Source organism: Schistosoma haematobium, chromosome 1, assembly GCF_000699445.3.
Source record: "Schistosoma haematobium chromosome 1, whole genome shotgun sequence".
Taxonomy (NCBI): domain Eukaryota; kingdom Metazoa; phylum Platyhelminthes; class Trematoda; order Strigeidida; family Schistosomatidae; genus Schistosoma; species Schistosoma haematobium.
In genome coordinates, this window is record NC_067196.1 from 63,915,744 (window position 1) to 63,943,584 (window position 27,841).

Below are 27,841 nucleotides of genomic sequence, written 5' to 3' on the forward strand. Positions count from 1 at the left end.
TATTTTGCTAAAATCATACTTGATATCTCTATAAGGAAAATCGGATAATTATTGCTAAGACTTTTAGCCAGAGCCTGAATAAAATAGACCAAATTATTCTTATTCATAAAATACATCACATAAACAATGCATCGTCATGGACGGTGCCTGGAATATTCTGTAGTAGCTTCTACTGATAGTATTTATATTTCTCAATGGCTTCATAACACAACTTCCTCGAGTTTAAATCAACCTGGGCTTGCCTCAATACTTTGTTGTTGTTGAAGCGTCTGTACATCAACAGGTGAAAATAAATACTAAAATAGGGATCAAATAATCACGTTACTACACATATTAAATTTAATTGAACACAAGTTCCTTCATTCAGCATTTTAATCAAAATAGAATATTTCCCAGCTTCAATGAAACTTAACATTCTCATGTCCCAGACAGATGAGAGATCAAATATATGTATGAGTTTCCAAGTGTAAAACAATCGTAACGGAAAGTAGTTAATTGTTATCACGGTTGAGCGTAATGAAATTAAGCTCTTGCCTAAATCGTTGAAAGATCATGGTTATGTTATCACAACTTGAAATGAGACTCATATCTGTTCATATCTTGATATATTAGTCCAAGCTTTAGCGTGATTTTCCGTTATTTGCGACGAAGTATGTATTTAGGGACAACAGTGTTCTCAAGGAAAAGTCTTGATGAAAACGCGTCCCATCCCCAGTTTCCGTAACAAATTAAGTGTCAAGAAATTAAAGTAAATATCTTTATCAAACTTTTATTAGTAGCTTGTCACTTCCACGTTTTCAATGCTGATATAACAACTATCGGTTCGTGATCTTGATTAAAACTCAAAAATCTCTACAACCCTATACTGGTAAACCCTTGTCTATAAGACATCTTTTTAGACTTTTTATACGCCAAACCCAGCTGCAATCAAATCTATGAAGATAGAAGTTAATGCGAATTTTCATGTCTTGAAATTAAAGTATAAAATAAGATTACTGTTAAACTTGATTTTAGATTATTGATATTGATAATGAAATTTCATCTTTTGATTAAAAGACCGTTCGACAGGAAAGTTTCTTAATGTTCATGAGAAGAGGCATCTGAAAGGACATGCGGATGTGGTACGTTGTCTAGTCAGCTTTGAAAGCCGCATCTTCTCAGGAGGGTAAGTTAGCGAATACTGTCAGCGAATTACTACATGTTTTGGTTTTAGTTTTTGTCAAAGTGAGAAACCAAATTAAAAATGAAAGTTTGATAAAGTACTGACCATACCCCACATAACCCAGGTTTTTAGATTTCTTGGTAGTTAGAAAAAAAGTATCCGTAAAATACAAGTATTCATATCAAAGAAACTTGATTATGTGAAAAGTCAAATTCTGCTATATGTAATGTATTTTGCATTTGATAAATTTAACGTTGCTTGCAATCAGTGATTAGAGTTTATTATGATTTTTGTAACTAGTTGTTAATTTCTGCATAACTTTGAGCTTAAAACGGCATACTAAGTATTGTTCTTCTCATAAAACTACCTTTCAACTTTAACAATTAACGTTTGAGTTTCTTAAGAGACGAGTGTCTACTAATATGTAAAAACTAGAAATGTCTAAGCCACTTTCCATACATCTATTTACCTCTGAATAAACTTGCTTTGTTCCAGTAATATTAATCAAGTTGCTGTGATTATTATCAAGAGAATAAACTAAAAATAAAGAATATGTAGTAAATGATTTCACATAACAGATTGATTAAAAAATGTTGGTGTAGATGCTCACTAAAAATACACCATGAATCTAGCCAATTTTTGCATACCAATGATATTATGATGTTTAGTAGGTAAAGGTGAGCTGTTTCTCAATCGAAAACCCCAAATAAGCCAGAATTTATTTTACACTTATTAATCCAGCACGTACAATTTAGAAACAACAACAAACTACAACAACTGGATTTGTACCTGTTGTATAAACAGTGTTTGATTGCATTTAGGAACAGTAAAGAGATCATTTTATCCAGATAACACTGTCCTCCTGAATTTCTAACCAGACGAGTAAAATGCCCCATTATTTGCAAATTATTTATGTTGTTAAAAACATTTCGCAATTTATGAGAAATATCAGTTTTGAAAAATATATTAACTGGCTAGAATTTTAAACAGCTAGAAATAAGGAAATAATAGGACCCATTATATCTTAATATTGACACAACTGATAACAGGGAAATAAATATACTGTCAATCAGTAATAAATATTGTTCTGTTTGGAAAAACTGAAGGCTACTTAGATTCAGTAACTTAGTAAGTGAAACTTGAGCGTTAGGAACCGGTTGACAACGGTTCGACATTTCACTGTGAACATAAACACTAAATCTATGCTACGTCCAACAAACGAGTCATTAGTAAGACGAAACATGTGTCCTAAATTATAACACGTGGAAATATCCTAAATTTAATCTAAATAACAATAAAAAATAAAGACTTCCTTTGAACTGCTTGGGTAACTGCAGTTTAACACATTTTCAAAAATACCGATTTATTCTAAAACGTAAATAACGTTTCGCCGCTGAAATAGTTTATACAAACACATCTATACTGTAAACATTTTATTAAAGCTTCAACAGATAACACTATCTCAAATTTTTCGTATAATAAGAAAGTGATTCGCTTCATTTCCGCTACATATTATGTAATAAATAACTATTGTATATGTATTCCAAGTTCAAAATCTATTCTGAAATCATTTTTACTCAATCTCCTCCAAGAAAATTCATTTATTTAACACTTGCTTTTATCTTAATTTAAAATAAAATCAAGATTTGATGGTCAAATTATTGTTTACGATACATGTGGTAAATTAGATCCGACAACTAGAATTTTACTGAAGATCCCCAGAGCACATGATGGAATCATATCTTGTTTAGTTAAAGCTCACAATGTATATGATCATCAGAAGTTAGTGATCAGTGGGAGTTTTGACAGACATGTAAAAATCTGGAACGATGAGGGACAATTGATGCATGCAATTGAAAACTTTAGTAATGTTATAATCAGTAAGTTGCATTCTTTTGTTATTAGCGAACATACTGTAATATGATCAGTTTATTAAAGCTATAGGTTAAATATCAGAAAATATTGTCCATATTAATGTAAGGTCTCGTATTTGTAGATAGTCCGGCATAACTTTAAATTCTACCAAGAATAATTTCCGAATAAAAAAAGTTTCTATTTTCTATGTATGATAAATTAATGATCAGTGTAGCAGAAGTTCATCTTACAAAGGACAATAAAGCTGTCCTTATTTGTTGTTCAATGTGCTAGTGCGTATTGTGTAGATATGACAATTTTATTAGTTTGTATGGGACATTATTCAAAGATGGCTCTAGTTTGCCTACAAGAATAATAATAATCTATTAAGGTTTGACTGAAATAAACTGTTGGATTACTTTAAACAGCTAAGTTACTAATATATTTGATAGAATATTTCAAAGAAACATGAATTCTAATAATTATTTATCAATGACCTGGAACTTTTGCAGCCTTTTATAGAGAAGAAACCCGACAGTCTGTTTTTTGTTTGCTTTATAGACCTTTGACGCTTTGAACTTGACATGATTTTGTACGTATACATCATCGAGGCTTGCACGACAATTTTCAGGCTTCAAATAATAATTTTTTCAAAGTAATACTCTGTTAACCAAATAAGAAATACATACTGCACATGTAAAAAATGGACTCTGAAAACACCTGTTTAAAAAACCAATGATGAAAGTCTGCTTGAAGTCCTAATGTAAATGTAACTAAAATAGATAGTGCTTCTAAATTACAGGACCATAAAAAGGCAAATAAAGGCTACATGCCTGTAAGCTTGGAAGCATACATTCAATGTATCCATCAAGAAGAGCTGATTACTTTCTCTACATCGTACTAGAGCGACATATTTGTGACTCAACTTTGAATACAAAATCCTGATGAAAACTTGCTTGTTATAAATTATTTTGACTTTATATAAGTTTAACATTCGCCTAATTCAGTATGTTAGAGTCATAAATGACATAAATACAATCGTGAATTACTTTGAGGATAAAAAGTATCTTATGTAGTAAAGAATGGTTAACTTCCTGTAAAGTTATTAAACAATACTATTCTATCCTTTATATATGATTTATAACGTAATGGACTTTTTGATGTTTCATTTCACTTAACTATAGGCATAACTCATATCCCCACTACTGATACATTTTGGGTCACGTCAGGAAGTTGTCATGCTAGAATATTCGATGTTCAAACAGGTGAAGACGTGAGTGTAATATGTAATAATTAGAATTCATAATTTGAATGACAAAATAATTAGGCTTAAACAATCAAAATGGTGATAATAAATGTATTTTTTTATTATGTTTTAATGAGTAGAAAACTGTGTTCCTGACGTTTTGTGACTTAATGTAATCCACGTCTTCAGAGTTAATAAACAAGTCAAACTATTTAGGTGAATTGCTCGCTAAGCATATAAAGTTACAGCTTCCAAAGTAAGCAATTCTCTAAAAAGTATAGTTTTTTCTTTGAATTTAAACATTACGTTCACGAGTCAAGCCAGCCTAAACTAGAGAACCACTTTTCTAATTCGGTTCGACCTCATTTTAACAACTTAAGAGCAAAAAAACTACATTCGGTCAAGCTGTTTATTATAGGTGGTCAGTTTTTTCGACCGGAAATTAGTAGTGGTATAAATGTTGAGGTTACACTTTTATTTCTGATAAGTTAGCTGTTTTACAGAAATATCTAAAACATTATATACAAATAGCTAATACTTAAAGTAGTATTTTTGAGTGAATGACATCTTGGACTCTGTGAACGAATGGTTAAAAAGTGAAATACTCAATTAAATCAGTACGTGAAATGCTAAAGTAGACTGCAGGAGATAACCTTTTCTCATGACAGTTATCAGATCACTACAATCTTGGAGGTCATTTTCTGTTTCCACAACACGATTTGAATTTATTTGGGAATTTTTACATTTTAGCATCAAACATTACAGTTAAACTTTTGTGTAATAATAGGAACTTTTTGAAAGTCCCAGAATTTAAAAAATGAGAGTCCTAATCTTTATCTGGTTTTTCATGATAATTCTTCCAAAAAGTATTAGATTTTTGTAACCAGTCGTATAGATATAATGGATCTATATCAACCTCAGTGATATCTGATATCTCTTAGGTTGTTCATTCATTTGTGAAGCCACTTCGCATTTATGTCTTGTTTTCGAATATATCAGTTTATTTGGATGACAACTAGTAAGAAATTGTAATGGTGTCAAATTTACAATTTAGAAATGATAGATTTTGGTTACTACGCCTATTAGTTTTACAACATTACTCTTATTTTGTTAGGTAACAGAATATGTTAATACTTTTATGAATTGGGAAAAACGTCCTTATCAGTTACGTTTGGTCACTTTTTGCCCAGACTTAAATATGATAGTTGGTAAGTTTTAGCAATAGTAGCAGTTAGGAAAATATATAAAAATCTTACATTTTTTCGATAACTTTTATGACTTTTTATAAATTTATTTGTGGTATGCAAGAATTTCGACTTTTCTTCTCGTCATATCAAGAACACATGATAATAGTCGTGAGGTATTTTTCGGTTGTAACAAAGTTTGATGTTTATTTAGTTTACGCAAAACCGTGGAGATTAAAACTGGAAATTAGTAATATAAACTGATATGACTAGCAGGCATAACTGGGAATGAAAATTACTCATAACAAAAAAGTTCGTGACAAAACACAATATAACCAAAATAGTCACAGATGAAGAACTGAAAAAAATCAGGCTACAACTCTAAAATGAAGTGAAGTTAATATGCTGTAGTGTTTTATAAGGCATGTATTATCCTGTTGTTAATATTCAAGACTGGGTTTGCATATGAATATTTTGGGATGCAAACCCTTAAAAATGGAAATCTTACCCCTCGCCTTTCTGGACTTGAAAGTTCACGGAATAACTCATTGCTATTTAAAGAGGTAGTTAACGTATTCGTGTCTTTAAGTGAACATACTGAGATGACGAGTTCGCAAGCACGCGTTCCGATGTATTCTGGTAGCTTCAATCTAAATGTGATAAATAATACTTTAATAACAATAAAGTAATTTAATTAAAAGACATGATCACTTGAAGTATTTTCTTTTTAAATCAACTAATCAATTAATAATTACGGAACACCATACAGTGGAAAGAAGACAGCCACCTAATATATTCGGGCTTATTTTAATTAATTGAGTGATATCAGAGTGATGATCTCTCGATGAGTTATTGAAATTAGTCACATGTTTTTGGACTAAAAAAAGGTACTTCTTTTTTTTTAAAATTTGCCAGTAGGTGATTCAAGATGTTGGACTCATGAGTCAATTGAGCCTAGATCACCATGGAAAACCAAGAAGCACTGGACAGCCGTTTAGTCCTAGTATGGAACTCCTAGAGGTATATCCTGGAGTTCTAGTGCGAAGCCGTGACCAGTGGAGTTCAACCAGGTCTTCTGTGACAAAGTAACTCACTGACGACAATGGTGGACGGTCGCGCAACTTCTTGGATTGGTTGAAGTTAGACATTAACACCATTGGATAACGGCTCAGTAGCCTAATAGTTAAGCGTTCGTGCGCGAGACTGCTGGGTTCGAATCCCGCGAGGCGGGATCGTGAATGCGCGCTGCTGAGGACTCCCATGCCAGGACAAAGCGGACGTCCAGTGCTTCCAGGTTTTCCATGGTGGTCTAGCTTAAATTGACTCATGAATTCAACTATTAAATTACTATAATATCCACGAAAACCCTTCTCTGATTAAAGATGTGCTTGCTTGTGGCTCAAAATAACTTTCGAAACGGAACAGATGACTTCAATTTTTTAACAATTTGAAAAGTTGCTTTCACAAATCAGATTTTATTGCTATAAATATGGATATGCCTTTAAAACCATGAATTTCAATGCTTATTTAATATGTAATAAACAAAATTTCGAAATGGCAGTTTATATATTACCCAAAGTAGATACAGTCACACCAATCTATTTTGCAAAAAAGCCAATTGACATTTTCCTTCTCATTTATCTGGATTGCAGTTGAGAGGAATCTTATTTGTGACATTTAGCAGATATCTACAGTCTGAGTTACACGATGTAACTGTAGTGGATGGATAACTTTAGTTTAATTCCTTTTTCTGTCCCCTATAATCATCCACAAGTCTACTTGTATAAAATCGTATTCCTCCAGTCTTTTAAATATTTGATTTACGAATTGAAATAAATACCTCCAAACTGTTATGTAACCTTTGTTTATTTATAACTAATGACTGATAATGGTTTTTATGTTGAATACATTTTTCAAGGTTCTACAAGTCGTCAGTATTTAATAGTCTGGAAGTACAACAGCGAGTCAAGTGCATTAACACTTAAAACAGAAAGTGGAATCCAGTGTTTGTGTGCAAGTAAATTAATACTTATTATTCTCGTACTAATTCATTCAAAAGTCTAAATGGTACATACTTTCACTTTAAGTCTGCTAGGAATAAACATTATATCTACTATTCAACAATATATATGCTTCAACTACCAGGCTTTGGTCACAATCATTATAATACCACTCACTTAAAGTTATGAAATGCTAAGAAAAATTCAAATAGTAATAAAAATCGTTCAAAAGTTGAATTTGCTTGAGAAAAAAACTAACAACTTACGGTAAGGCTATCGCTATTACCATATTCCGCTAACATCTTTTTGGCTTATTATATTCTCATCACAATTTCTGTGTAAGATTCTAAATAATTCTGTATATGCGTATGATTTGTAAACAGATTTGCACTAGGCCTATAGTATTAATTGATGGAGTTCCATTTTATCAAGAGGATTCAGTCATGCGACGCTCTATAGAATGTGTTTACATTTACATTAAAAACAATAGTAATTGTTGAGGCCCGTTATTTAATCGTCATTTAGATCGAACGATGTTGTCGAAAGGGCTCTTCACTTTAGTGGCCCGAGATCTAACTCCAAGGAGATCGTAATGATGATTGTTATTGAAATATATATGTCGCCTATCCTCGTATATAATCATCGACTTTAATCGTGTTAGTCAATAACGGATTTAGATAAGTCAAATAACGAGAATGGACTTCTAAATACATATATTTTGTATGTGAAGCGAATGGAATAGAGAGAAGAGAAACGACGCGCAGTGGAGATGGCAGGTAAGCCAACTTCATTTTGTCGAGCGTTAATCGATATTTATAGGCATACAAAAATAAGTTGCAGACATGTGATGAGTAATGGGATAAGGAGTGTATACACACCTACGCGCTCATATAAAAACAGTCGAGATTGATAAGCAAATAATTAACAAGGTCAGAATGTGACTCAAGTAGAATGCATAGAATGGGCTGTCCGAAAGCTAGAATAAGGTATATGGGCTTAACACAATAAACGACATTACATAATATTCATTAGGTCGAATCATGTGAAATTTATTTTTTCGTCGTTCACTAGAGTCAGTTGGATGTTTACTGAATGCAAAGTACCAATGATCATCCGTTTTGTTCAAGCCAAAAATTACTTAACAGTAACTATGGTCATCCTGGTATGATCAAACCTAACATCTAAGACTGCTTTAATAAACATCTGATATTGTCTTATGGAAAGAAAAACAATACACATGTTTTTCTATTCATCAACTCGACGAAATGAAATTATTTGAAGCCCAAATATTTAAAAAAGATTCACTGGTGAAGAATAATTCAGAATACCTGTTTATCCATTGAATAATTTACGATATCGGTATGATATCACCATTTCTACCTAATATCAATGACCTAATGTTTCACTAGATGTAAACGAAATATGCATTCTCTTGAATTCAATATTCATAATGTTACTACATTATATTATAACACGAAACTAATGACTTTACGTTTTTTTTATCAATCCATTTTAAACTTATCTTTGAGTTTATTTGACAAACGGTTGATCACCCATTTTAAACTGTATTATGCTATAAAGAAAGGAACTGTTATTCCTACATTAGTCAAATTTATTGTGGGCACATTTTTACTACCCTGTATATGTCGTAGTGATAACAAGTTATTTTCTCTAGTCAAAAGTAGATTATTAAAATCAATAACTCACTTATAGCATACTTTAAGTTTAAAGGTTAGTTTCTGAGTCTGTCCAATACATCCTTTGAGGTCTAAAAGTTTTTTTTTTTCATATAAAATTACAAAGAGAAATTTCTTAACTCATAAATTAAAACATTTATGATGTCTGTTGAGTAACTTAACTATTAAATGTAAATAATTATGAACTGAATGTAGTTTAATCCAAGTGATAAATTTAAGTAAATGAAATTCTCTTTTAAAATTTAATTTAATTTATCATGTCATGAATGACTCAATTACGTTTATAATTATGTTTGTTTATGTTAAAGGTTACAAACCACCCTTTTCAATATTTTCTTCTGGATCCAATAATCATCTTTCTAGATGGGAACGTAAAGGTCAAACCCATTTCTCATATGTGTATGTGTCTTTTTTGTTGTTAATTATTTAGTGGTCAGTAAAGTGTTGAGCAATATTTTTTTTAAGTCGATTAAAAATGTTATAATGGTTTTTTAATTCTTATCAATATAAGACCCATAGTTGCCAACTATAAAAGGGGTTTCTAAAAAAAAATTAAATTCTTATTCTGAATTAAATAAATGATAGTTGACCTAGTTGACCTTTAATTTTCATATATAAATGTTCTTAACAAGTATATGTGTGATCAGATTGTTCGAAATGTATTGCGCAAATATATCACATAATTCTGATAAACTACGTCTTCTCATTGCATTATCGAAAGTTATATGTTTACCAAATAGGAAACTAAAGTGTATCCATTTTTAAATGGTATTTGTGTTTATACATAGGTCGTATATCAGTGATGTAATATCATATATTGTATAAGGTATAAAGTTTTAATCTGAGTTTTAAACATCCTGACAGTATAGAATCTACTAGTATTTGTAAATTATGTTAAGTGTTCTGAAATCTACTTTTAAACAGAATTTTTTTTGATGATTTGTTTATATTCTTTAATATAAGTGTCAATACCAAAGTTTGATTCGATAATGTCGAATAAATTGAGCATTGGATAATAGAAATGACTGATTTGCATAATCTCAAATAGAAAATTAAGTTTGAGACATTTTCTGACTTATTGTAAACCACTACGAATTAAATCAACACAGATTTAGATAGTATGAAGAGAGCAAAGTAGAATGGTTTCAGTACTAACATGCTAAAATTGGTCTGATCATGTTAATGTCATGTTATTTCGTCTAAGGCAATTCTGTGTGTGACTTGTTATAGATATATTTGTCTGTTAGTAGATATGGAATATGTGATATTTCATTAAAGCTATAATATACTGACGACTTTGAGCGAATTATCAGCCGATCAAGAAACACGTCTTAGTTACAAAACAATTCTAACAAAATGTATGAAAGCTGCTGTGGAATAATGAATTTGATATGAATAATTAACTTCTGTGTCAAATTATTCATTATGGTAAAGGTAAAAAAGGTTAAGTTTACGTGACGTATGTCGGGCTAGCGTTGTGTGTTAACGTTTTAACCCTATAGGGTTTTCGTCACCAATTGGTATCAGCTATAATGCTTGAAGGTTTAAGCTTAAGAATACAAGTCAAGTAAGAGTCCTGTGTTGAAATTACAAATAAGAGTTGTTTTCATCCCAAATTGATATAAGCTATAATAAAACCATGCTTTGCAACCTTTTCATTTACTTAGGATATGTATTTAGAGTCAGTAATTAGTGTGCAGGAATACTATCTAGCTACAAAGACACCTTTGATTAGACGTTAAATTAAATCAAGTATTTTGACGTACAATACGCCTCTGGAGTAGGTATTTCTTGTGATTTAGACTAAGCACCATGTCATATACACTATTTGATTGCGTGGTAGATGTCTTGTCAATAAAATGCACTTTAAGAGCCAAATATTGCCAACTTTCATTTAGTTGATAATAACATATAAGCTGTCCTGTACTGGCCCCCAAATGGCCTGGTACGGCCGAGAGTGGAGAGAATCCGCTCTCCCTCTCGAAATGCTCTCACATGTCCACGCGTATATAGCCTCTGCCAGGGAAGTCCTACTCACTGCCTTCTCGTGGCGGGGGTGTTGTTTACAAAAATGAGAGGACGAAAAGCGAATGTCCGGCGCTTTAACCGGATCCCAAACCAATGGTGCACATGGGCTCAAGTATCCTGCGGGAACAAATGGCGTATGAACCAACCGTTGGTCACTGGCTACCAAGGGACTGCATCTCGTTACGATGCTCCACTGCCTTGTGGATCAGACTTTCAGGTCGAAGGCTCGGGGAGTGGCCCCCTAAGAAAACCACCTGCTTCGGTTTGGGCACCCGGTCAGTATCACAGCCCTCACACATATCGAATGATATTTGTGTGGCGCATATGTATTTGGTGCCTCCTTGTACCAATATCTATGTGTTAAAATAAATAAATAAATAAATAATGTCCTGCACTGGGCTATCAATTTTGTGAAGAAAATCGGAAATGGGTTATCTTGATCCTATTTGGTTAGCACAAGGCCGACAGTACACCGTATTTTTACATATATTTCTAATGTGGGAGAGTAGAGTTAGAAACAATTTGTACGTTTGTCAATGGTATGATCTGTGGTTTTTTGAACAAATGGTTCATATTGGATGGCTCGTAAGGCTGTCTTCTCTGTCAGATGGGGTATAGTTTAACAATGTATGAAAAGCTTCAATTACTTGCCTTTATTAATAATGGGAAAAGCCTTTCGAATTATTTTCTTAATTAATAATATCAATCTGATGGTCATTGAAAATAGTTCTTACTGATGCTCTAGTTCGACAGGATAATTTGAAGGTATTTTCGTGTGGCTTAGGTGTTCTTTGGGCGAATCATTTCACGAAAGGACTTCGTAATATATAATCCATCATAGACCACACATCCTAGTATGTGGGGGCAATTCTGTACAGAGGTGATAGAGATTTTTTCTTCAATTTAGATTAAAGTAATTTAACGCGTTACTTGTTTGATAAAAAAACTTTACTTTGTGTGATTTAAGAACCCTCTGTAGTTCTTCTGTTGTGCGATGACAGTAAAACAGAACTACTTTCCAAAAGCATGATACTTCATTCAGTTTATTACTATTCAACAAAACTATTTAATTTTAATAAATTTTCAATAATATTCACAGGAAAGTTCTTAAGTTGGTTGATGTCAATTATGTTTTTCCGTGCTTTTTGAAACTACAAAAAAATGATTCCAATAAAATGGTTTATAATCTCTCAAACAAAACATGAAATCATTCTATTGGAAAAAGTTTCAAGTTGTCTAAAATGCAACCAAAAATACACTACCAAAATAAGAATTGAGGTGAGCAAAAAGAAAATTGTAGTGACGAACTTTGTATGTAAAATTAATACCGTACGTGGATCTCTCTTATTATGATTGATTGTGAATCATACCACTTAAAACTCCAAACACCATCTTTCAAAATTCATTAGACTAATAAAAAAAAGACAGAGACTCATCTACATAACCTAAACTGGCAGAAAATGTTTCTACTGGTCAGTTTTGTGTCTAGATTTGAAGTCAAATTATAATATAAATTTTGGCCACATTCGGCGCAACTTGCAAGTTGGGCTTTTCTGATTGTGATGAAAAATTCTGTCACATCTAAAGAACGGATATATTTACCATTCTCATAATTTGTATCACTGAAACAGTATATTTTAGTCACGATTGATTCACATCAGTAAGTTGTCTTGAAATATGAATATTATCGAGTTTGTTATTTTCATTATAGCTTCAATTTTTTATTTTAGTCGACAAGAAGAAATGATACACGAGTCAATTGATAAAAAATTATCTGAATGGTTACAAGAGAAATTACGTACACAAGCTGTACAGACAAAAGAAATAGAAAAATTAAAAGCATCATTACCCAAAACGTTATTATTACCCAATAATAATAATATGTATTCAGCTAAACGGTCAATGACTCCTTATACATATCTTCAAAGTAAATTACCAATTGGAATAAAATCTAGACAAAATACAGTGGCCATGATCAGCTGTCAAAACTCAACTGCTTATAATACGAAAGAAATAGTACTTAACAAGGTAGAAAAATTTGCCATTATTTCGCTTCAAAAATTTATTTCTTGAAATTGCATTTTCTTCACATATTTGGATGATAATATTTAATAATAGTAATAGTAGTAGTAATAATAATAATAATATTCAACAGAGATATACCGAGGCTTTGAAAAAAAACTGTTGTTTCACATCCGTATAAAAAGATATTATTAGCCAGTTATATATTTCATAAATGGAATAGGTCGGTAAGACATCAGAATAACAATTTATCCAATTAACAGTTATTCACTAAACAAATGAAGTGGAGCTTCCCTAGTGTGAGTAGATCAATAATAATGAATAAAATACATCTACAGTTTTATTTCACATTGTATGCAATTTATAAGTCAGAATGAATTGTAAAAATAAGTGGAAAATTGTTTGGTGAAAATGTTACCAATTACATTTGATTCATACAAATACAATGAGTTCATTTCTGTCAACTGTTAAATATCACTGTACTAAAAGGAAACTTATTTATCTTACAATAAAAAGTGAACACTTCATAGTTTTTTTTCTAATATGTCAATATTACTCAAATCCATACATTACAGATTTAAATGTGAGATGAAAAATTGTGTTTAAAATAAGCACTTTGTTCAATTTTATGAAAACAGTAAAACCAATTTGTTGATTTTCAATCTTAAACGAGATTTAAGTCTTTATAATTTTTGTAATCTCAATTAGTAATACTGTGTTAAAAGGATCAGATTTCCCGATTCACAATCAATTCATTTATTCATGCAAAAATAAAAATTCTGTTACAACAGTATAAAAACAAAATGGTTGGATCTAGTTATATCAGATGAGTCTTGTGGATATTATAGTAATTTCAATGGCTAAGATCATGAGTCAGTTAAAGCTAGACCACCAAGGAAAACCCGAAAGCACTGGATGACCGTTTCTCCCTATTGTGATACTCCTCAGCAGTGCGCATCCACGACCTCGCGCCTTGCGAGATTCGAACCCAGGACCTATTGTTTCCGCGTACCGTTGGATGCCGGCTCAGTGGTCTAGTGGTTAAGTGTTCGCGCGCGAAACCAGTAGGTCCTGGGTTCGAATCTCGCAGCGTGCGAAGTCGTGGATGCGCACTGCTGAGGAGTCCCACAATAGAGCGAAACGGCCATCCAGTGCTTCCAGGTTTTCCATGGTGGTCTAGCTTCAACTGACTCATGATGTTAACCATTGAAAGAATCCAGTTATCTTAATATTTTAGACTATTGGAGGCGTTTCGACACTGAAGTATATTTGTAAACAACATTTAAACTCCAAATCGTATTCACCTAAAATTCACATCAATTATAGATCTTTGTTTGAACTACTAAATAATTAGTTGATAGTGAATTATACAGTTATTGAGTTAGAAAAAATAGAAAAAAATTTAGAGACGGAGGCAATTAAAAAACAAAGAGTTTATTAATCTCCAGATAATTATAGATTTAAAAGATATTATATATTTAATGGATTTGATTTAGTATTTGTTGAGCAAGATAAGAGAAAAAGAAATTCAACTTATTCTTTCAATCTACTCACGTCGAGAATTATGGAGTAGAATTTTGGACTTCCAACTTAGAGCAACAAATGAAACACTGTCACATTATTTTCTAGTCCCTTCTTTTCGGCCCAAGTAATTTATATGTTAGACACTCAGTTTGATTGATGATAAATTTACTATACAAATTTCTTAGTTCGTTTAAAAGTGTAAAATTCCAAGTATAGTCAGTTTCAACTAATTAGTTATTACTTACTTGCATACCCAATCAACAGTTTGTATATTTAACTAATAATTCACCAGATGCGGGTAATCTGTTCTTGATTCTCTGATAAATTAATAAATCTGAGGTCATTAAATTGACACGAAGTGCAATGTATTCCCATAGAGATAATATCGTATAAGTAATTAATTTATCACGATACTTTCTTGATAACTAAAAACAAAGGTTATGTTATCCAGTTTTCAAAGAACCAATAGTTAGTTCATGAAGAAAAGACGGCCTTTTAAGTTTTGGCGGCCTTATATCTTTCGTCTGTTCAAATGACCATATGAAACCAAGCACATTAGGTTCTTAATGAGACAAGTTTCGCATTGTATGCCTCAAAACTGTACTTCATAATTAAATAAAGAACAATGAGTTAGTTAGTACTTATCAACCAGTTGATACAACGTAGCATAATATAATTACTCAACAAGTCCCATTTATCCTTCTCTGTGCCTCCATATTCAACCCTTTACATATAGCGGAAGCCATAAAAATCCACGAATGTTTGTTAATCCCAGTCATTTGCTTAATTCCTAGTTTATACTTTTCTATCTTTATCCTTTTACCTACTCATCCAGTTTTTGTCATAAACCAATTAACTACTATATTATCAAATCAATATTAGTTATGGATAACACTGAAGTTTGATATTTATTTTCAGTTGATTAACCATAGTTCGATTGTTGTTAATTTTATATTTAAATGTAAATCCAATATGGGTGTGTTATTGGAAGGAAGTATTTCTTTAACCAATTACCTTATACTGTCTGAATGAAAGTTGTTTACTTACAGAATTATTACACAACAAATGCGAAATTACTCACATTTATTTTCTTTTACTGCTAAAGGTTAGTAGAATTGTGTTGAAATAAGCTAAACCTATATGGGAAAAATAATGAGCTTGCTAATTATGTGCTTGTAGATGTGCAAAAACAAATCCGATAATTGATTAGGTTTTCTTAGAGTTTTCACTGCAAGTGTATGTTATAGTATTTAGACGTATCAATAAACTGAGTCTTTTGTTGACAGATACCCACTGTGGGGTTACAGATACTTAAATGTGTAGACATATCTGGCATCATTTTAAAAGACCAACGTTAAGTTATTTTCGACTAAAATACTGTGGGTGGAAAAAAGAGAGTTCGTGTATTTATTAAGCAATTAAGACATGAATATCTTTCAATGAGGAATGTTATTTTTAAATCTTTAAGGATTATTAAAATATAAACCCTATGGGAATCTACATGTAAACTGTGTACGCTCATTGTAGAATTATTCTACAAGTGTACAATGGCTGTTATCTATCAGCATAGCATAAAACTTACATTAATGATGGTTTAGAATTGATGCATAATAATTGTCTAGAAGACTTTACATATCTGGAATAACTAAAACCCATACAGAATACTCGCTTAACTAGCCGGTGTAAATGACTAGATCAAGAAGAAAAATATCTTGGATAGTATGTTTGCTATGTTCGTACAATAAAAATATTCAAGTTAACAGTTAACAGTACGAACTAACTTTATCTGGACATTGGGTATTTGGTGGCATGTTCTGTCTTGTTATGAGATTTGCTAGCGCTCAACTTTGAGATCACGTCAATAACATCCAACGGTTTGAAATCTAGACATCAGCTGCTAGGTTCGAACTACTTGGATAAGGTACACTCTGAGTTACGGAAGCACAATGCTGATCGTCTCCACAGTAGAACAAGAAGCTGTTCAATGCTTCTTGATGTTTGTTTGGGCAAAGTCAGTTCCTAATCTAAACTAAAAAACTTAAGCAATGCCCACAAAACTACTAAACTAATATCTTAATTCTGATGAACCATGAATTATATGAAGTTGCAGATGTTATCAAAAAACTGTTTGTACAGTATAGTTGAACAGAAGTGTTTGAATCAATCCTATTTTGAATTCAGGATTTCTGCAGACATTTTAAATTTCATCTGTCAAACAACCTTTATTTTACAATGAAATAAGGAAGCATAACAGTTAAATGATGTTACACAAACTACTTTAAACAAACCAGATAACTCAATACAGCGAATTACGGAAGTGTCGTGTTAATAAAAATTCAGCATGCTTCTTCAGCTTAGTTATTTTTTATATTTCACAGAAACAACTTGGACAATTTAAGTTAGAGTTGATTGGAATCCAGACTATATATATAACTTTTTAATTGCATAACCAATAATTTTAAATAGTTGTATAGTTTCATTTGCCTTTCTCTTGTTGTTATGTGTACAACAATCAATAAAGGTAAATTAAATATACAGTCTTAGTAGTATATCACAATGAAATTGACAAGAAGTTTCAATAAAAATTGATTAACTTGTAGCATCTTTAAAACAATCTACTTTACGTTCGTACGATTCATTAATAATCTCTTCAATATAGTATTTCATCAACCGATAATATGAAAATTATTCCGGTTTGTACTTTTACAGTTCAGGAAAATTAGATGCTATTTGATAGTGAATGCTAACTAGTTTAACATAAAGCATCATAGCATAAAAGTCATATTCTCAAGCAATAAGTACAAGGTGCATATTTATCAATAATGATTCAAATTAAATTCTGAATATTAACTCAATCCTTTACTACTACTAATAATAATAATAATAATAATATAAAAGTGCTTTCATTTCCCTTATTATACTAAAGCTTACATCGTCAATAATAAGATATGCACAAGAATTAGGACCATATGATAAGTGTACAGTTTTCAACAGAAATATCTAAGAACTCAAACAGGAACTTCTTTACACAGCTTTTTTTCTAGTAACTTTGGTTTACAAATCTACCCAAATTATGCTGGACGTTGGTAAAAGATTCTTTTTATGATAGGAATATTTAATGACCATGGTTAAACATTTTGAAAAGTACAATTTTATGAGGTGGTGTTTTAGACACAGGTTATTTCCTATAAATAAAATATCTAACACAGAATATTTTTACATACTAATATGCTGTAACCAAGCAATTAATAACAGATGAATATTCCAATCATGAATTTATTTCCTTAGTTAAGGAAAAACAGAAACGTTTTTATCATTAAATCTGATCTTCTAAACTTCAACTGATACTCTATGAGATGTAAAGTAGAACTTCTGGTTACTTCCACAGACCCATCAAGTCTTCAAAATTTTGAGAATCCAAGATGCTTCACTCTCTTGAGCGAATAAACCAAATAATTCGGTAACTTCTGCCTTGAAATAATTTTGTCTATCAGAACCAACTGAAACAAAATTATTCGGATAGCTATAAACGTCCAGATTTTGAACCTCAGTTAATTCATATAGTCCAACCTGCTGATAATAAGTTTTATTTCATTTCTAGAAACGGGCAAAAAATTTCCTTAGGATGATTTATATAGACGAACTGGATTTTGTAGTTGCAGCCTGTGAAGATGGAGTGGTTTGTAAGTTTTTATTTATTGTCGGTTAAACAAATTATTATTAACATATTTTAAAATGGTTATTTACTACTTTCAAAAGAGAGCAACTGGCTGTTGGAAAATTATTGTCACTTAAATAACGGAACTGAAACAAAAATTAGATCTGACAACTAGACTCAACTGGTTGATGAGCGAGTAACCTACATACTGATCTCCTCTAACTGCCCATAAAATTTCACCGTGGTTCTTTTAACGATATATTTTGTATGATAAGAAGGTAATGTTTTTCTACATAAATCTATTTTTTCGGTTAGAAACCCCATCTTTGATTTCAAATCATCCGTGCCCTTACGTCAATAATACGATTTTGTAAGCAGCAATCACTCATCCACGGTATACCGTTGAACATAGCTTATCGACAAACGTCCTATTCTCTTATTTTGCTAGTCGGAAACTCGTTCATAAAATCATGAAAGCTCTAATTCATAAAAAAAATTGTGGGAAAAATATTTTTGAACGGCATTGATAACATTCAAAGTGATTTTCCACAACATACTGAAATTTAATACCGTGGAAATCAAATGTGATAGATATATATTATACGCGTTTTTCAATTAATTAGGATGTCGCAGGATATTCAATAGAGGTCACCAAATAAAGTGATTGTGAATGATAATCATAATGGATAAAAATCTTTATTTAAAAGGCATTAAGTTCACTGAAACGAATAATTTAACTGCGCAGATTTTATCATCTTTCTGCTAACATCATCACCTGCTACATCAAGTAGAACTGTCAAGGTCATTAGGATGGACTGGATTAATAAATGGAAAATTATTTTGTAAGTGTATTTTATGAACTAGATACTAGCGATCACATCATGAACTACAATAAAATCTCAACTCAACCCTTCAACCTAAAGAGTAAATCGTAACCAAACCCATTCACCTATGCTACAGATAGTTTTCATCTTTCAACACATATATCTGCTAGGAAAGCGGTTGTTATGATAAAAATAATGTAGTACCATAGTTGTCAGGCGCAGATTTCCATTTCACTCATTCATAAACTAGATATTAGCGTTACCTGGTTTCAATTTTAAGAGGTACATGGTTTAGTTTAAGGTTGCTGCTAAATAATCAAGTAACGAACGGCCAGGATGTTTTTTCTTTGATTTCCCATTTCATAACATTAAAAATTGAAGAAGCATATATTCATTGTTTGATTATTATGTATGCCATTGCATATTTCAATCTCTAGTATTGAAATAAATATCAGTCAATTCGTTCTTCACATAATATGTGGATATTTCAGTGATCTGACAAACTGATTTAGATCTGCTTATTTCTGTTTTTGTTATTAAAAATTAAAATCTGGTTAATGTTTGGTGTAAATCTTGGTGTTTTTAACACCAACAACTTTGTTTTAAAAATTCCAGCTATTTACGAAATTTTCGGAAACCTGAAATAGCAAATTTTGGGTTACTAATCTAACGTTAGAAAAGTTTAGATATAATACCAAACACCATATAGGGTTAACTAATTCAGTTCGATTCGAAAAAGTCTAAAAAAGAATTATATATGAAATGTAACAGTTAACATAAGAAGTACTTTGAAACCATTCACTCTGGACAATATCTTGGAGGTCTAAAAGTCGAAGATATATTAAACAGTATACTCATATAAATTCAAGCTGTACTTGTGAACTGTTCAAAGTACCATAGTCACTGTGTCACACATTGACAAAATATCATACTACAGATCTTTCGAATAATCTGACATATTATGAGTCTACATGGTCAGTTCTCACTGATGAATCTATTCAAAACCCAGCCGAAATATTATCACAGTTTTTGATAAAAGATCAGGTATGCCGATCCAACAGATCAAATTAAAAGGTTAAAGAGTGACTTACTGAATACTTATCTGTTCATTTAAATCCTAGATGTCCTTGGTTACGATTTGCAAGCAACTAAAAAATTCTTAACTGATGCATTATGTAACGATGAAAATGAATCAAGAAGTAATTTTAAAACACCCAATGAGATGAAGTCACAAAGTAATGTTACAAAAGATTTCAGGGAAATAATTTTAAATTCACCAAAACTGTTGAAGGTATTCAATAAATTAAGAGGAACTGACCAAGAAGTGGAAAATACAGACGCGACTAATTGCACAAGTGAAGATTTGAGCCCGGAAATGAATATGCAGTCAAATCCTTTGATAACAATGGCTGAAGATAAACAGGTAATATTATAATAAGAAACGTTATGCTTGGTAAATTCAGAATTCATTTTTGGCTATTTTGATATATAACAGTGAAATTCACTAAGTATGAGGTAGATTCTGTTTTATTTGAAACTGTCCCATTTGAAGTGTTGTCTAGAAAGTAATAATATGTTGAAATAAATGCAAAATGACTCTAATCTTCAGCATTAATAAATTTTTGTGATTCACATAAGAAAGAATATTTAACACTACATTTTTGTTTGCCTAGATAATTTTGTGATTTATGTGTTAAATGAACAAATCTACTAACTCTACAAAATATTCGAATTACAACCCATCAAAATGTTCTGTCAAAACATTGCAACCGTTATACATTTTTCAGTCACTCCTCGTTTTCGCATTGCAATTACGTTCGGAATTTACTTACATTAACAACTACCTCATGGAATATGATACTCATGAAATACTCCAATTTATTCTGCCTTTATCATACGCTTAACTTATAAAAAAACATTAGCCATTCATCTTATTTATTTAACAGTTTCTATGATTAACTTGTTAAGATATATATTATCTGATTATTTATTTCCAGACTTTAGAATCTGTTAGTCGACATTTATTCGGAATGAAATGTCGTTATGTATTGGTTGAACATAAAGATTCAGTAACGTGCCTTTTATATATAGATTACAAAATGCATCCTATTCACCAATGGATTCTGGTAATTTGTTTTTGTGTTTCAATTAAAATTTTACAGACGGTCCAGTTTCAAAATGTGGAATGTACAATGTTATTTACGTCATACTCTTATAATCTGAAACGAATCCTAGTTGTTAATCAATAAATCGTGGGTATATTAAGAGTAAATATATATTATTTTATTAATTGAATAACTGCACAAAAGTTCAGTTAATGAGAGTCAAGCAATAAATTTTAGTTGAATACATGATATTATGCTCCCTCCACAACTGAAATACTTGCAAATTTTCAGATACGTAAGACCATTCTGGAGAGTCGACTGCTTAAATCACTCAAAGAGAATTCATAAAAAGCTTACCATCCTAATACATTCAAAACACTATGCTAAGCTTTGGAAACATTTATGTAACATACTGAATTAATCCATATAACATAATGCATATTTTATCAACTAACAGACACATATAATTAAATAAATTATTTCCCTATACTTTTTGGCAGATACAGAGGGGTAATAATTTAGTGCACAAGTAACCTATTTATTTTAACACCTTTGAAAAATAGTTACTTGAAGATTAGTTAACGAAAATGGTTACTGTCCAAATTAATTGCCATCAGGGTATAAGTGCACATTCAGAATGCTAAGCTTCTTCTCATCAGATATTTAAGTGCAATATTTTACTTTGATTTCTGATATTTCTCAGTAGCTTATCTTAATTTCTTTCAAGGAATATTTAGCGAAATTTTCTGTTTCTAGAGAACACTTCCAATTATTTTTTTACCAGTAAACTGAGCTGTAGGCATTGAGTGAATATCAATGACATGGTTCAAACATGCCCAGTTGATGTTCTGAATAAGAGAAAACTCGGATTGAAACGTATTATTATTAAAACACACCATTTGAAACAAAACACTGTTCGGAATTTTATGTGGGGCTTTTTATGCACGATTTAATGTTACATAACTTAAATGCGAGACATTTTCGTTATGTAGTATCGAGAACGAAATGCAACTAATTTCCGTCTGCTATTTCTAATTTTTAATAGTTTCACTTTTGACACTGATTTCTACGGAATACTGCGTTCAGTTTCAATAGCAATCTCTAAATTGTTGTTTTGAAAAAAAGCTCATTTTCTATCAACAAATTTCATTACTATTTACTTATCAAAAATTAATTAATTCACAATGGGTAATCAAACCAATAACTCACGAATAGTGAGCCACTACCCATTGTTTTTTTTACCTTAATACTTACTTGTCTTGATTTAACTGCATCTAATCAAAATTATCATATTATGAAAACTACTAAGCAAATAATTGAATGTATGACTGTTTTTCCCATTACTTAATGAATTTTACTATTTGATTAGACTGATTAGTTTAACAGCTTTAAAAAATTGTATTGATTCAGCTTACTTCTGGATGGGATCGTTGCATATGTATATGGAATTTAAAATCTGGCAAATTAATTGATAAATTCCTCGAAACGCAATCCTTGGACCAAAACCCTAGCCAGAAAGCCTCCAAAGGCGCAATATTAGACATGGCATATAATTCTGAATTGTGAGTTGATTTACTATTATGATTTTAGATTTCATAAATCTAACATCACAGTGAATTTAAATAAATTACACTGATGCTACAAGTTTACTATCAATATAACCAGTATCTTAAACTGGATTTCGACTCAATAAGTACAATATCCAAAAGTGACCCTCACTAATGAAGTTCCTAAGCTTGAACTTATTTAAAATGATGAGCCAGGAAGGCTCATGTAATACAAATTGGAATGGAACCACTGTCCATTGCTTTACGTTTCCAAGTAGTTTTTCAGCTGACACCTGTTTGTAATGAAAATAAACCTGAAATGTATGAAGTCCTTACGAAACCATGTAGCTCTGCTATTTTGCAAAAGGTTTTAAGTAATAGTTTATAACTCCAGAAAGACAAAGGGAAATGATAGTTAGCGACAGTAACATGAATCATCTCACTTTTTGATTCATATATATGGCACTTAGTTCACTGACTGTAAACGAAACTGGCTTCAGCACCACATAACTTTGACGTCAGTTTTGGACTTTAACGAAACTTACTTTAATTTGTGGTGATATACAAAATAAAAAATGATGTGAACATTTTAATAAAATAATATTTCTCTTATCGACTTTTCGTACGACCATTTATTTAAATGTAACACATTAAGGATAAATGTTGCCAATCAGTTAGTAATAAAATGATTATGTTTTTTTCCAATATTACATCAAATATTAAATATTATTCAGAACAATGCTCAGTAAATTACAATAGTATATTGGCTGAATCCCCAATTATTTTTATTACAGTGCAAACAAAATACCATGAATCGAGCTCTTATTGTCCAATTTTAATCTGCTTTTTTCAAATAATGTATCTAATTCAGGAGCAATCTCCTTCCAGAAACGTCTTTCAAAATTACTATTATTATCACGTTTCAGTTTATAGAAATCAATTAGAACTGTTTTGTCATCTTTTATTAACAGAACAAACTACATCAAACTGTTAGATTTTACAAAACCGTTTCCTCCTGTGGTGTAAACTAACTTTGAAATAGTTAGCTCACCATTCAGTAATCAACTGAAATCATTAGTAAGATGTTACCAGACAGATCAACCTTAAATTAACATTTTGGTAGTAAAGCTTTATTACAAAGCTGCTTAAGTCGAACAGTGTAGAGGACTGTATTTAGATTTAGTGATTGATAACGAAATTATGAAATTTTCTAATTACTAAACCTTGTTCTATTCTGGATGGGTACTATTTAGAAGTTATAGACTAAGACAAGATATAAATCTTCAATCTATTTTTAACTTTTAAGTATATTCTGTTTGCGAAAAATAGTTAAACTAAACATAATCTAACTTGATATGGTTTTTAAAAGACTTATTATTAAGTTCAAGAATCTTGTCAAAAGACGTAAGTGATTTCTTTGTATCATAGTAAAAATTAAATTTCAGTTATGGTTATCAAAGATTTCGTAGTTGATTTGTTCCTTTAGACTGAGCGTTAGTTGGTTAATGTTTTAATCTCAAGCTGCACTACTATTCATGCTAAACAGATATCGACACATTACATAAAACTGAGTTAGATAATAATATGATTTAAAAATCCATTTCGTAAGTAACTGATGCACAACTTGTTTACCAATTTCTTTTTTGATCAAAATAAATATCAATCTAGAGATATTTTTGCATATGCATGCTCTGATTGCCTCATCTATGTTCGCAAATTTTCTTTAAATGGGAATGAAATGCACTTGCAAACAAAATTAATTGGACATAATGGACCAGTAAATTGTATTGTATTTAATCCATCAAATGTAGAAAATGGTAATCAAGGTGAATGGATAACTGGCTCCGATGACTGTACTATTCGTATATGGGTGAGCAGCATATATGTGACAAAATATTCATGTTATCTTTTTAACTAATATGCTAGATGACTGAAGATAGCTAGTAGGAAACCCAGTACCAAGGTTTCGTGCTAGTCGACACTATAATCTCCACCCCGGGAGAAATTTGTGCTAATTTACAAGACTAGGAAGCTGTATGAGTCGGATTCGAACTCCACAGTAAGCCTCAGCTCCTCTGGGGTTGCAGGTATGTCTTATCGTCAACTGGCAGAAAGCCTAAATCCACGTATTCCTCCTGACCACCATACATTAAAGAATAATGCAGCCCATGTCAAGTCACTCAGATTACTGGTAGCAATGCAGCTTGGTCGATAGAATGCAATCGACAAAAAGGACCAGAAAAATAAGATACTGGTCATTCATTAATCAATATATTATCAAGTGTTTATAAATTTATCTACAGGAATGTTGCACAAGAAATTATTCTTTTGACGTAACTAACTTGTAAAAACTTATACACTTTCTGAAATTTCAAACAGTGTGTTTGTTAACTGTTAGAGTCGAATTTCAATGTGTAATACTTTAACGACAAAAACAGATAATTAAATTTTAGTCACAGATTTCAGCTAATCTGAATACAAAACCAAGTATGTTTCACAACCAATATATATCTATTAGGCCATATTATAGATATGAAATGACTGAGAAAAGTGCTTTTTTTAAAAAGTAGTGTAACAAACAGACGGAAAAAGTTGATTATATTTTTCTTCACTAAGATAACAATGAAGTTTACTGAAAAATAGAGCAGTTCAATGAAAGAAACAATTTAGTGTCAAGTAGTTTTCTACCAGTTATGTAGATCTTAGTTAAGGCAACAGTAACGAATCAGGTTTTGTGTAGATAATTCTAGTTTTCATGGCTTTAAATACATCTGATTTTAACGCAAACAGTAGAGAGACTTATTGGTAAGGATTGCAATATTATTGTTATATTATGTTAATACCTTTGCACTGATGAATTATATCTAAATAAGAAGGATTATATTAAACTATACATAAAAGTAATTACATTCTGGTTTACAGCAATTAAATCAATATTAGTTAACTAACTTATGGTAAACTAAAATGTAAGAAAGAAATTATAGGTATTTCAATTGTGATTTATATAATGAGGTTCAATTAAATTGTACTTGCAAAAGAATTATGTTCGATTACACTAAACTTTTAATTTCTTTTTCTCTAAAAGTACGAAAATCATCTTGTTAATTTTGCATAGATTGAACTTTGTACAATGATGATATCGATAAATTAAGAACCATTTAAACGTAATTTCTTATTCACAGTAATATAAGTATAAACAACTATGTAATCCCGAGACAAGAAATTTTTAAATTATGTTACGTCAAAGACAAATACATTTTAACCTGAACGATTGTTATTTACAGATATTTACCAGTTTAGGATGTAAGATAATTCTGCAACGACTCTTCAATTATCGCAGTTATACTATTTTATTCCGAAATATTCTCGATACTTACTGTTGATGCTCAGAGTAATACTGTACAAATAGCGGGACCTACGGCTGGGACTTCGGTTTACTGGTGCCCAAGTTAAAATGTTCAACTACAAACAGTTGAGACTTCTTTTAATAAGAACGGAAACTAATATATGGCTGCCGATACACAACGTCAATAATATATGAAAGATGGTACTTTCAGGATAGATTTTTATTCAGAAAAGAAGTCACATAGTGACACTACGTGACCTAGTGGGACAGAAAATTAGCGGTGATAAAAACCAATTAGAAAATGTCAAAAGTTGTGTAGAAATATGAATCAGGAAAAATGTTGTGGCACTTATTGTTACATTAAACAAATTTACAATTATTAACAAAACTCCGGTACATTATGATCCTCCTAGCATGAAACATTTTGATGATAAGAAAAAAAGAGTTGGTAAACAATTATTTTGTAGGAAGCATTCTTCTTCGTTGATAATTTATTCAGTGACTAAGTGTATCAGTTTCCTTCTTAACTTCAGCCAGTTGGATTTATAGTTTATCATACAAGTAAACTCGTATTATTATCACTTCAAGAATTTCGAGTCAGTGTTCGAATAAACTAGAAACAATTAATGGCTAATTCTCAAAGTTTGTGATTTTACTGAATTTGTACATTAAAGTTAAATTATATTTTGATAAAGGAAAATGGTCATATTTTTTCATTTAGAAAACGGTGAATGAAGGAGAAATATGCCGATTAACTCTGAATGCAAATGGTCCAATAACGTGTCTTCGTTTAGATTTTAAACGCAATATTTTACTTGCAGGAGTTGATAAAGAAATTAAGTAAGCATATTATTGACTTTTGAAAATATTGCTTTGACACAGACAATAAGTGAACGAACAGTAAATGAAATTTTCTCTCATTTGCACTTTCAAATGTTAAACTTTCACATAAACAATAACTTAGGTCCATAAAAGTGAAAGTTACTTTGAGTGAAATACGTCCAATAATAAAAAGTACATTTTGAAGCAATCCGAACAGAATCCACGTATGCTGAAAAAAAGATCGGTCAATCAATTAGAAGATCCAAGCAGCCAATATATGAATGTAGATATTGCATCGCAAATTCTAAACAATATCTTTACAATTTTTAAATGCTAGATCGGAATTCAGTTACCCAGAATATTAATCAAGGGTGTTTTCCACAACTCAATCGTTTTTAAAGCCAAAAAATGATTTTGCTAGAAAATCAGTAGCTTCTACGCCAAGTCAGTAAATACATATTTTAAAGTCTGATACTACCTTAAAAGCCTCTGGAGTCTAAGGACCAATGATCAAATGTTCAGATCATAATTCTTCAGACTTAAAAAAAGAACATTCTTACGTTGTTTCGCATTTGCATGAATTTTACATTAAATAAAAGCTATTTTAATTCCATGACGTTTCATTGTTTATTGTATATCCATTGCAAAGTAAAAAAATATTTTTTAGTTCTTTACTGCGATACTGAACTGAACAGGCACCCACACCATCATGAATCTTACACTAGGCGATATTTCTAAAAATCAGTCATTTTTCGCTTGCCGATGGTAATCTACGATAGTTAAGGTCGAACTAGACACCTGATTGTTAAATATTAACAGCAA

At 31.1% G+C, this 27,841-nt stretch overlaps 1 protein-coding gene across 1 annotated transcript in view; it reads left to right on the forward strand.

Annotated features, from left to right (window-relative positions):
• The window catches only part of MS3_00010190 (uncharacterized protein), a gene marked incomplete at both ends in the record, with an annotated part of 45,359 nt that overhangs the window by 13,405 nt on the left and 4,113 nt on the right, over positions 1-27,841 (forward strand). Inside the window, 13 exons of the mRNA XM_051218556.1 lie at positions 1,057-1,165; positions 2,807-3,042; positions 4,201-4,289; positions 5,377-5,470; positions 7,365-7,463; positions 9,452-9,542; positions 12,902-13,199; positions 18,319-18,400; positions 20,321-20,622; positions 21,197-21,325; positions 22,715-22,866; positions 24,520-24,721; positions 26,919-27,037. Of these exons, the coding sequence (XP_051074801.1) occupies positions 1,057-1,165; positions 2,807-3,042; positions 4,201-4,289; positions 5,377-5,470; positions 7,365-7,463; positions 9,452-9,542; positions 12,902-13,199; positions 18,319-18,400; positions 20,321-20,622; positions 21,197-21,325; positions 22,715-22,866; positions 24,520-24,721; positions 26,919-27,037 (2,002 nt within the window). The remainder of the gene's footprint in view (positions 1-1,056; positions 1,166-2,806; positions 3,043-4,200; positions 4,290-5,376; positions 5,471-7,364; positions 7,464-9,451; positions 9,543-12,901; positions 13,200-18,318; positions 18,401-20,320; positions 20,623-21,196; positions 21,326-22,714; positions 22,867-24,519; positions 24,722-26,918; positions 27,038-27,841) is intronic.